The 12,174-nt window shown below is 46.0% G+C and overlaps 1 protein-coding gene across 2 annotated transcripts in view; it reads left to right on the forward strand.

The window, feature by feature from the left end:
- Positions 1–12,174, forward strand: part of PLD1 (phospholipase D1) — a 67,143-nt gene that overhangs the window by 24,752 nt on the left and 30,217 nt on the right. For both annotated transcript variants that reach the window (XM_074911678.1, XM_074911679.1), the window contains exons 7-12: positions 2,240–2,298; positions 2,826–2,918; positions 5,469–5,621; positions 6,371–6,520; positions 7,782–7,865; positions 9,614–9,695. In XM_074911678.1, coding sequence (XP_074767779.1) covers positions 2,240–2,298; positions 2,826–2,918; positions 5,469–5,621; positions 6,371–6,520; positions 7,782–7,865; positions 9,614–9,695 — 621 coding nt within the window. The remainder of the gene's footprint in view (positions 1–2,239; positions 2,299–2,825; positions 2,919–5,468; positions 5,622–6,370; positions 6,521–7,781; positions 7,866–9,613; positions 9,696–12,174) is intronic.

Raw genomic sequence — 12,174 nt, forward strand, 5'->3', positions numbered from 1 at the left:
TTGGATGGGCTCCTGTCACTGTCATTGCCATTTCAAAGACTCCTTGGCTGAAGAGCAGGTTCCTCCGCTGCCAGACAGTCTTTCTTTGACTTTTTTATTTTATGCAGTAGTAGATCTATTTCTGCAAGTAGTTTTTCCTCCTCTGTTTTTTGGTTGTTTTTTTTTTTTCTGCTTTGAGAGCATTTATTTCTGAGCAGGCAGTGCTCCTCAAATCGCTGCCAGCTTTCTGGTTGCAGCCAGTGTTTCAAAGGGTCTGACATTTCATGTGCTGGGGTTTTTTTGTGGTTTTTTTTTTTGTGCCCACTGAGAAAGAGATGACTGGGTTTCTGCTTTGGCTGATGGGGAATGCCAGCCATTTTCTGAAGAAATGAAAATGGGATCCAGGGCAAAGAAGCGGCCTGAGCACTCGCTTGGGACTTCTGATGAGAACCTGTAGGGTATGCTGGGTGTTCAGATGCTCCCCATCCCGCTCAGAGTGTCACTGCAGAAACAGCTGAAATGTTCGTAGGTCACACCTGGTGCTTTTTCAGAACATGTAGTGAGAACGGTGAGAGCAAGATTGTTAGTAAAAGCATGGAGTAACTTGCTGAAAACAGGCTGAAATCACCCCAAAATGAGGGCATTAAATTTGCCTCTACTGAATAGAGGTTACTTTATGTCCTTGAGCTGTTTGGAGGAGAACAACAGGTCTTTGTTCTTCTCTGTGGCGTTATTGATGTGGGAAGTTTGGGAAGGTCCCAGAAGCAGCAGAGCAGGAGGAGGAGGAAGGATGTTCTCTACTGCCATTTCTGTGGGGCAAAAATGATGGTATTGGGAAGGGACCCTAAACTGGCCTCACCATAAGTGCAAGATAGACTTTTGCCCCAGATTTACTGATGGGTAATTCCTATGCAAAATCAGATTTTTGACAACGAGGGCTCTGAGGTTCGTTTGCCAAAGAGCAGGTGGAGGAGAGCCCTTCCCTGGGGGCTGGCACCTGAGCTGCTGTGGGGCACGTGTGGGCATGGCCTGGACCCAAGGCTGCCTCATGTCCCGACTGCGGTCAGGAGCATGGGTCGAGTCCTGGGCTTCTGTCCCAGCAGGCTTAGTTGCCAAAACATGTGGTTAGAGAGTTCCCTCCAGCTTGCTGCCTGACTGAAGGACAGAGCAACTCCTGCCATCGCCCTGCCCTGCGCACCTTTCTGCACTTGGACAATTTTATGCCATAATAAATCAAAAGTGCCTGGGTGCAGACAAGCCTCTGCCATGCAAGGCAGCTCCTTCACAGGCCTGCTCCTGCCCAAGCCCTGTCTTGCACGGGACGCCCAGGGCAGGCGTTTCTCCCTGCTAAAGGGGCCCTGGGCTAACAACCAGCCGACTCTCAGGAATGTCCTGCTGTGCCAAGACAAACCTGCTCTGTCAAAATCGCCTGGTGTCCTATTTTTAGAGGTGAATGTAATCGTTCTGTGGTTTTTCACCAGCTTTGGTTGTCGTTATGTTCCTCTGCAGTCTCTGCTGAAGCAAAAGGAGACAAGTTGCTTGAATTTAGGATTTGCTGGTAGACCTGATAGTATGGCACATGGGTTCCCCAGGCTGTGGAGCTCTGTGCAGAGCATCAGAAGTCATGGAGAGTGTACTTGAACATGCTCTCCTCCTGCTTTGCTGTGGCTTTCGGGTGGGTTTTTGGCTCCTGGGGCCGGACAGGGCAGTGGCATGTGTACAATGCTGAGGGGGAGCGACCTGCTGTGATGGTTGTGGAGGATGCTCGTGTGGGTTGAGGGGCTGAACCCCCACGTAGCGTGTGTCCATGGAGTAAGGGGATGCAAAGGGAATAGGGTGCTCCCAGTCCTGGGACATGTGCTCATTCCCTTTCCAGCCTTTCTGTGAGGGTCACTGGAGGAAGGAGAGGATTCAGGCAGCCAGTCAAGTTCATACAGACCCCCAAACAGTGTCAAACTTGAGTCCTCGTTTCAGCCAGTGATCCAGGAGGGAGGATACTAGTGGGACTTATATGATACACTTAATCTTGATTGTGCTGGCTGCCTGAAATGTGTTCTCCAAAGCAAATTTAAAATAAACAAGCAAACAAAAACCGCACCCAAACTACTTTTCTTGGTCTTCTTGAAGATGCTTAACTGATGGTGGGTAACTTCTGCTTAGGATCTGCTGTAGGTTCTGTCTGTGACAAGTCATTTTGAAGCAAAGTATTTTGTGGATTTCAGAGTATGAAAGATGGAGGAATCTTTTTCTCTTTCCCCAGATGGAGTTCATTGGAGTAAGCCAGCTGTCATTCATCCACGAGCTGGGGCCGAAGGGCATGTGAGTTGTGAGCTGTGTCTTTGAGTTATGATTCACCGAGAGCATGGCTTTATAAATAAATATTGTTCAAATTAATAGCTTTCCTTTCTCACCAATAACTGACCAGGGAATATTTTGCCATTCAGATAGAAAAAAATTATTCATATTCAGACAGAATTGCTACAACTTTGGGAAATAGTTTCGAGAACGGACTGCTTTGCAAGACGTGGGCTGCAGCTCACAGGCTGGCTTGCAGGGTTTCTCCCTTTCCCTCTCTGCAGCCTGTAGACCTGCTCGTTCTGCTTGTGCTATAAAACAGGGCCCTGCATCTCTTAAATCTGCCTTATTTCCTTCTGGGCAGTTTTTTTTGCCCTATTTCTAGATTTCAGGGCACGGTGCAGAGGCTGCTTGGGGATGGCAGGAGGTGGCAGGAGCCATCTGTTCGGCACAGAGGATGTGGAGTTCAGCAAGCATCCTCCACCTGAGAGCCCCCCTGCACCTCCAGGCGAGCTGTGCCACCCATCCTGACTGTGTTTCTGTCCTTGCAGAGAAGGGTTCATCATGAAGCGCTCGGGGGGCCACCGCATACCTGGCCTGAATTGCTGCGGTCAAGGAAGGATGTGCTACCGGTGGTCCAAAAGGTACTGTTGGGATGGTGATGCTATGTGCTCCTCGGGCACACACACACAGAAAAATCCTCATTTGCATTTTTTTTTTCTTTTCCCAAAAATCTGTATGGGAGATTCTTGCTTTTTTGCAAAAGCCACAGATTTTTCAGGTCAAAAAGGTCTGTAGGGCTATTCCCCTCTCACTCTCCTGTGTGGAGCATGGTGGGGTTTTTTTCTTCAGCTTCGGAGTTCTCAGAAGGGATATGTTGCTCTGGAGGAAAACTGGGATTTCCTACAGCTCCAGGCTGGCAGAAATGGCAATAATCCACCAGTCTGTGCCCAACTTTCCCTGCTGTGGGAGCACCCAGGGTCTCAGTGTCTTCAGGAGGGGATGTGGCTGGTGACACTGCCCTGGCCAGATTTCAGCCTGGCTTTCTGAGCTTCCTTTCCTCAGTTTACAAAAAGAAAATAAAATAATTGAAACACTATCTGGACTGCTTAGGAGCTGGATTAAATCAGACATGACCTGCAGCAGTATGGAGCTCTGTTTAGTGCAATTAATCTTGGAATTAAATACATCACCTCTTCCTTATTACTGCAGGTACTTGAATGTTGGTGTTTTCATGGGAGTTTTCACAGGCCACCCAGTTCCCATGTCCCTTCCTGCTGCAGGCAGATATAAATTACTGTCCCCGTGCCTTTATCTTCCGTGTTAGATCTCAGTGTTTCCCTGGGGCTGCAGTGCAGGGAGGTGTGTGCTGTGGAGCAGTGTGTGTGTTACCACCTCACATCTAAAAACGCAAGAGGTATTTCCTGGAGTAGACAGATCTTGCCTTTTGAATATCCAAATAGCACATACCTGCCTTAGAGCAACAATTTCTTGGTCTGTAAGAGCTTCCCTGAGCGTTATGGGCTCTTGTTAGTTTATCTTACAAAATTCTGCTTTCCAATGAAATATTTCTGCATTGATGTGAAGAAAATGTCCTATGTCTTCATAGTCTTTCCAACATTTTTAATGTAATTTTACGGAAGATCTCTATAGTGCATGTGCAAGGAGATGATGTGACATTCTTTCAGATCAAGTCATTAAATTGTTTCTAATTTTTTTTTCTGTTTTATGGAAAAAAAAATGTTTTTCCTCTTGATACCCTTCAGTTAACTCTTACCTATGTTATGTGGAGCTCAGGCTTTAGTGGGGACAGTAGCACATTCAGCTTTGATGGATCTCAGTTTTCCTTTAGAGCCTAAAAAGGGGATGGGAGAACTGGTTTGAGTGGATTTTGTGCAGAGTATCACAAGAGGGGCACCAAATCCCTGCCATGGCCTGGCAGGACTGACAGCGTATGCATCAGTAAATAAGCAACTAACAGTAATATTTCCCAGAGAGGGTTGTTTAATTGAAGAATTTTAGGACATGTCAAGCTGGGGGCAGAGCTCCCCCTGAGCATGGAGCAGACCGTGGCCAGGCTGGGTTTTCTGTACCCAAAATTCATTGCACTTATAATAGGTTTGGTGTGTTATGGCCACGGGAGCTGTGGGAAGGGATGGAGAGGAGGACAGTGGGGTGATGCTGCAGAGCCTGGGAAAACCAGAAGGAGGATCACTTGGAAATGCATCCTATAGGATGTTTGGGGGTGAAATTATGGGCCAAATAAGGAGGGGGAGGTATTTTGGCACCAAATGAAAGGTGGTGCTGGGATAACTCTTTCAGGGCCCTGAAAGAAAAGAAAAAAATATGGGATTTGGAAGTAGATGAGGAGCTGAGGCTGTTACTAAAGATACAAGAATGAACAGATTTTTGCCGTGTTTTCTGTTGCTTTGTGTGTTTCTGAGTGTGGAAGGAAGAATGAGGCGAAGGTCTGGTGGTGGAGACCTGTGTGGGACAGAGGGGGCCGGTTACCCCAGCTACGCTGCCGGGGTAGAAAAAATTAGAAATGCCATTCACAGTAAAAAAATGTGTTTTTTCCCCTGAGTTGCCTTCAGGCTACAGTATTTATGTAAAACCTGCTGGTCATCTCTCATCATGTGTTTCTAACAGGGTGCTTGTTGCTTGGCAATAAAAGCTTTCCGAAATGCCTCGTTCATATATTTTGATAGGAGTGACAGTGATCCTAGCATCATAATTAATGTTAGAAATGTCAAGTAACTCCCATATAACATACAAGCTGAAGAAAAATCTGGTCTAGAGGAATCCTTGTTACACCTTGCCCAGTGCTGGGGCATCTGGCTGAGGGTTTGTGGGCAGGGAGATTCTCACTGATTTTGTTAAGACAAGGAAACCGATATTTTTAAAGACTTCTGTAAAAAGGGGTCATGCAAATAACTCCTAAAAGTCTTATATTGAATTCAAACTCGTTACCAAAGTTCATAGAATAAGCACTTCTCTGCTCAACAAAACCATACCCTGGGCTAACCTCTGGAAAGAAATTTTACCGTTTAGTTGAACACTTTCCTTGATAAATGATTTGCACTTGTTTTGAAGGAAACACTTTTCCATTTTATTGGCTTTTTTTTTTTTATGGCTCATGTTTTGAAAACTGTCATGGGTGAAATACAAGTTACGTGGTTGCTGTGCCCTTACAGGTGGCTGGTGGTGAAGGACTCTTTCCTGCTGTACATGAAGCCAGACTCGGGGGCCATCGCCTTTGTCCTGCTGGTAGATAAGGAGTTCAACATTAAGATAGGCCAGAAAGAAACAGAAACTCAATACGGGTTGCAGATCGACAATCTCTCTAGGTAAGAAATACAGACCTCATTTAGCCCATTTTCAGTTTGCTTTGGCCTTTTTAAGGAAGAATCGATGCTCCTCTCCAGGAGGGGTTAACAAGGGGCGCTGGGCTGACGTGGTGCAGCTCAGCTTCCCGCAGGGCTCAGCGCCTGGGCGGCTGCTGGGGGCTTTATACCTGCTGGGGATTTGGTCTGTAATGCTCATCATTTCCGATGTCTTAATGAGGCATTTAGAGCCTCAGCTGCTGTTTGTCCATCCTTGTTGTCCATCCTCAGGCCACGGTGCGTGTTGAGTTGCACAGTCTGTTTGTGCAGCAATTACTTACAGTAATTTTCTAGGCACTCATTTCCTTTATGCTGCAAGCAGGGACCTGTTCTTCTACATCCCAACCAGTGTATTACCCACAAGACATGTTTGGGATAAAGAGATATTTAATATTTTTATGGTAGCATACAATATAAATGAATCTTTTAAAAAAATGCATTACCTAGGTCCAGGTCTCCTCCAAGTTAAGCTAATGCTATTAATTTAAATCTGGGATTTTTGTTTTTATACTTGGCCTTGCAGTGGTAGTCACTCAGAGCAGCTCAGTGCTGATGTATTCATTTGCAAGCAAAACAACAAAGCAAAGCCCTTCTTGCTTAAATAAAATATGGCTGGTAGAGCTGCATTTATCAACGTGTATAGCTGTCTAGGAGCAGCCCAATTAAACGTACGTAGCTTCAGCACCCTGCCCCGTGCATCGTCTGTTTTACAGGTCACTGATTTTGAAGTGTAACAGCTACAGACATGCCCAGTGGTGGAGGCAGGGCATCGACGAGTTCATTCGGAAACACGGCAAGGACTTCCTCACAGAGCACCGCTTCGGCTCCTACGCAGCCGTGCAGGAGGACACGCTGGCCAAGTGGTGAGGACCACGGCCAGGCTGCCACACGCCGCCTGCCTTAGCCCCGGGGGTTGGATGGAGCTGGTAGCTGTGGGGACTGGCAGGAATTAGAGAAGTTGCTGGGGGGAGGAAGGAATCTTCCTTCACTGGGAGCAGAATAGCAGTATGATAGCACAGGAATGCTTTGATCCTGTTACGGCTTTGCATCACAGCTAATAGCATTTTGAAACATCAAGTTTTGTTTGAATTTGAACATGTTGGGCATTTATTATCCTAATGATAAAGATGGTACTTTGGTGCACATATAATTGGGTGGATGCTTACGAGTTAAAACCAGAACTGCTCTTTCATTAAGATATTCCTGGCTTCAATTTTATCCCAGTTTCTGACTGTGGGAATGCTGTTTTCCTAAGGGTTTAGGTCTTTGGGCTCTGGGTTGTAAGCCCTTGGTAATGCAGGTGCTGTTGAAAATGTCTGTCTCTGGCTACTCCCTTCTCCATAGCTCCCTCCCAAAGCAGCTGTGCTGCAGCCTGTCCTGCCCATGCTCCTCTGCAAAGGATGGTCTGGTCATGTCCTTCATACTCTGAAATGCAAGATATTCTGGCTCACCACATTTGCAAGGCTGATCCTCATTCTGCAGGGCAGCATTGCCCTTCCAGGCACCAAGGATGTTCAGGTGCAAATGTCACTCATCTGGTTGAAGAGCAACATCAGATTCAGGCCTTGCAGATTGGCTTTGTAATGAAAGAGAATCAGCAAATGTAAATCTGCATCGAGTCTGAGGATGTCTGGGCTTTATGCACACAGCAGTCCCCTGAGAACTCCTCCTGTCTGTGGTGTAACTTGATTGTGCTCAGCCATTCCCAGAAGCACCTCAGAAAATTGATTCAAGCGGGAAGCAAACCCTTGCAGTGCTCTTGCTGTGGCTTCTGCCTTGCGGCAACTGCTGCCCAGATAGTTTCCGTAAATCAAAGCAAACACCACTCCACCATCCTTTCCTGAGAGCCAAACCTAGCTCACGTGTTGGGCAAAACCCAAGAATATTGTGTGTGGTCGGCAGAAGTACCGAGTGGCACTTAATAATCTCTTATTGTGCTGTTTCATGGAGCTACTAATAGCAGCATGAAATTCTCCCTACGTGTTGTCCTGATTCTTGAAACTAGGTTTGTGTTTGCTTTTGAGAAGAAAACATAAATGGCATTAATACAGAACTTCAGCTATGGACTTAATTTAATGGACGGGGGAGGAAACCTAGATCTGTGTGTTGTGTTTGCTTTTACAGGTATGTAAATGCTAAGTGGTACTTTGAAGATGTCGCAAATGCCATGGAAGCTGCTAAAGAAGAAATTTTCATCACAGATTGGTGGTTTGTACTTACATATTTGTATGTTGACCAGACGTCTCTCTTGGGACGTTCCTGACAATGCGGCACTGTTGGGAGGCCCTACAGTATGGCAGCTCGCCGTGCAGCCAGATGGTTTGGCAGCACACCCGAACATCTCCTTGTGTTGTATTCAAAGGCCTTTTCAGGAGGGTTGGCAGCAAAAGCGCATGCTTGAAATCAACAGCTTCATTGTCTCCTTCCAAGGAAAGGCCTGAAATCGCACGAAGGCACCACCTGAATTGCAAATGTTGTGTGTGACCTGAGGTGCTCATCAGGGGTGTAAATCGCTGCAAACCCGAGGGGCGTGAATGTCTTTCAGTGCACAAGGGAACATGGATGCTCAGACACCTCCAACAGTGCTCTTCCCGTGGGATCCTGTGTGAGATGCTCCTTTTAGCTGCTCTTCACTGTCTTGGGAAGCCTCAGGCCATCAGCGAGAGCGTTTCGCAGGGCTGTAATTTTGCTCTGCTCTTAAATGGGCCAGACAGCGGAGAGCGGAGGTTTTGCTCTTTGAGCTGTATGGATGCTGAAGGACCTGGCTCTGCCCTCTTCTTAACTAATAATTCAATATGTTTATGCGGTGCTCTGGTTCCTGATTGAGGCAGAAAAAGGTTGCTCTCACAGACTCAGGCAGAGTTTCTTGGCTGGATGCTGGTTGTGGCTGCCCGTGTCTTGCCTTAGTGGAGGTTAATCTGGCTGAGCCAGCCTGGACCTTGGGGATGGGATGGTAGGGCAGGCTCCCAAGCCATGGCTCAGGTGCCCTCTTTAACCTCGAGCATGTCTCTGTGCTCCTCTTTCTTCATCTGTAAAATGAGTCTTTTGCTAATTCACTGTCTGTAGGAACGGAGAGGATTAGTTCTTAGGTGGCAATATTATGAGAAAACCAAATATGATGTTAGCATTTACTGGGGGAAACCTGTTTTCTAACATGACCACAAACAAACCCAGTGCTTCTGGATCCCCATGTGCAACATCAGGTATCAGTGCAATAGCACTGCATCTCAGATCAGTTGTCTCTTATTTAACAATTGTCTGAATAAAACATTAATGTATCTTGAAATTCCAAAACTCATCTGAAACTTGGAGTCTTAAGTCTAACATGTTGTCAGAAACATGTTTTTAGGATGTAGCAATATACTTTATCCAAGCACAAGTTCCTGTGCTCGGTACAGGAAAGGTATGAAATTCTGTCACCTTGTTTTGCAGGAGTTAGATGAGATTGCTTAATTATTCCTTGTAATCCTTAAAGCTATGAATCAATAAGATGTCCTGTTGAGAGATCATATTGCTCTGTCATTAGGTAGCAAGAAAGATTCAGCACAAACCTCTGCTGCTCAGATAGCCTAAGTACCAGGAGAATTGAAATCCTACTCTTATTTATTTTTTACGTTTACACAATTTTTCAAATCTACCTTGGGGTTTCCTTTTGTTGCATCTTTCGTTCATAGATAGAGTCCAAGTTTCCCCATTGATACATCACTGTTAAACTTAGTCTCATGGGTTGTTGGATATGAAGATGAGTGTGCTGGATATCTCTCCTGCTCTCTGTAATACTCTGTTATTAAAAAACAAAGAGCATAATATTGGAGAAAGCATCACTCTGGGACACGAGCCTTCACATCCGCTTTATATAAACTTTGATTTCTTTGCTTCCCAAGTTGATTATTTAGGCCAATGCTTTGTTTGCAGACTACGTATGCTGTGTTTTTTCCACCCCTGTATTTTCTTAGGCTGAGCCCAGAAATCTTCATGAAACGGCCCGTTGTGGAGGGAAATCGCTGGCGCCTGGACTGCATCCTCAAGCGGAAAGCAGTAAGTGAGCTCCAGCTGCAACCTTCACCCTGCAGAAACCCCGCGTGCCCACCCAGTTACAGGCCATGCTGAGACCAGAGCGTTTGCACCATTTATTTTGCTAGGGATGAGAGTTTAAGCGGCCAAACCTCATTTCAGATGGCCTCAGAAAACTGTGTTTTGATTTGCTCCCCCCCGTTTGGGTTTGGAAGAGCTCAGAGGCAGAAAGGTAGATTCTCTTGACTACCCCTTCAAGTCCTCAGGTTAGGGTCACTTCAGCCTTGCATTACAACCACACCAGCTCCTGGTGGGGTCAGAGAGCTGTTTCTGTCCAGTGCTTTCCTTCTGGCATATGTATTTCAGAGGTATGGGAACAGCTAAGCACTTTGTGGTGGCTCTTGGTAGGTGGTTTGGATGTTACTGTGTTGTGCAGATCCTGTCTGTCATTACCATGTGTTGTGTGTCCATGCTGCAGCTTTCAGAGCTGAAGCAGTTAGATACCATCAGTCTGCCAAGAAAGTCAGGATGTCATTAGCAAAAAATTCACTTGGTATCATTCAGAGGCTCATGCTATCTCACGGTAGCCTTCTCCTTGGGTTTTCCATGCTTGATACATTGCATAGCTCCTTGCTGCAACTAAACACCAAAGAACTAATGTTCTTGCTGTTCACCCATTATTCCTTGGTGTAGTAAAGAAGTGCCTGTTGACATTAAATATCATCCTGGTGTCTCCCAGCCCCATTACCTGTGTTGGAGCCCCTCTTGACTTTGTCCTGCCTGGGCCATGCTGCCCAAAGCTCTTTGTGCTGTAGCTCTTTCACAGATGCCTTCATTGGTAATAATAAATTTTAGTGGAGCATATAAGAAAGGCTAAAGCCTGAAAGGTTTTTGTGGTGTTTTTTTCTTATTTTTATTTCCAAGGGTAACTTATATGATTAGAAAACGCTTTAATTTTTTTGGTAGCTGTCTCTTACTACCTGTATGTCTCCTGATTTTCTTTGTTCATGCCCACTCCTTTCTGTATTCTCGTGGTTCTTGTGGCCACTAAGATGAGGCAGATCAGCTGTGTCCTCCCTGCCTGTCCTTTTTCAGTGGAAACTCTGATCATGAGGGACCTGGTCCATTGCTGTGGAGAAAGAATGTGGGAAAAGGGCTTCAGCAAAGCACGAAAAAAAAAAGTGTACAAACACAAGCACCATCATGTTCCCTGGAGCTGAAGTGCAGTGTTCAACTTGTCTACAAGGAGGTGATAAACATAACTCGGAGACTCGGACTCCTGTTTGCATTGCCATGTTATCTGAGTTAGTAGATGCTCGTGTTCAGTAAGCAAATGTTTGTATGAATTTGATAAGGCTTTTTTTCTCCCTGTTTTAATTTCTCCTTCTCTGCTGTTCCTCCTGAACAGAAAAGCTCAGACCTGCTGTTGACCCAGTGCCTTTCCTGTCACTCCCAGTCAGGATTCCTGGAAAGCTCTGTGCTGTTGCATGCTCTCTTCTTGTGCAGCACTTTGAGATATGAGGAAGCAACTGCAACTACTAGCTTTGTTTCATTTTCCTTTAAGCTTTTTCTTCTCGGAGAACAGTTTATTTTGTTGCTGGTTGTCCTCTGCTTTCCAGTGACACGTCTGGATGCAGACGTTAGAGAACTTGTTTCGTGGAGCCAAGCAAGGCAGGCAGAGAAGCTGAGGGTGAGGTGTTTATGGATGTGGGCTGTACTTCAGTTGTTCACCCAACCTGTGATAACACTGGTGCTAGAAATGGTAGTTTGCCTCATGTGAGCGGTGAGTCAGGAAGGGCAGCACAGCCGGGGAAGTCTCTTGAACCCTTGGTGTGGTAGAAGGGCAGGAGTCCAGGTGGACATGCTGAAATAGTCTTTGACTCCCGCCCCTTCCAAACGAGGTGTCATCACAGTCCTCACCCCTCCACATGCCTAGAAAAAAACCCCAGTTTTTTGTGTCTGACTATTGTTGATTTGGAAGTAGTTTTATTTTCTGGCAAATGAAACGTGGCCACAGGGCGTGCTCGCTGGCTGGAAGAATTTGGCTTTGTTTGTCATGTTGACATGGATTTTCCTATGGCTATAAGTACCTTGTAAAAGTGAGGAGTGTTTTAAGGTTAGTTCCTGGAAATACTTGCCTGCTCTTTCACTTGCAACATTGCCTTGACTCCACAGGGCAGTCGCAAGGTACAGGGTTAGGGCTGGTTTTTATGTATGTACAGTGCTGTCTTGGGCTTCTCTGGCCGCAGCGGAGAGCAGATCATCATCCCCAGTTCGCAGACTGCCTCAGCACTCAGTAGCAGCTTTATGGGAATAGGAACTTAAAAGGCTGTGGAAAGTTTAGGTCACAAGTTTAAGCTGGCAAACTCCACGGCAGGATTTTAAACCATGCTGATTTATGGCAACTGAAGGTGTCCCAGTGTATGACCAGCATCTGCCAAGGTTTGGGAAGTACTTGGCAGTTTTGAAAGTACTTTAACAAGTGTCCTTAGAAACCCTCCTG

Source organism: Athene noctua, chromosome 8, assembly GCF_965140245.1.
Source record: "Athene noctua chromosome 8, bAthNoc1.hap1.1, whole genome shotgun sequence".
NCBI lineage: Eukaryota > Metazoa > Chordata > Aves > Strigiformes > Strigidae > Athene > Athene noctua.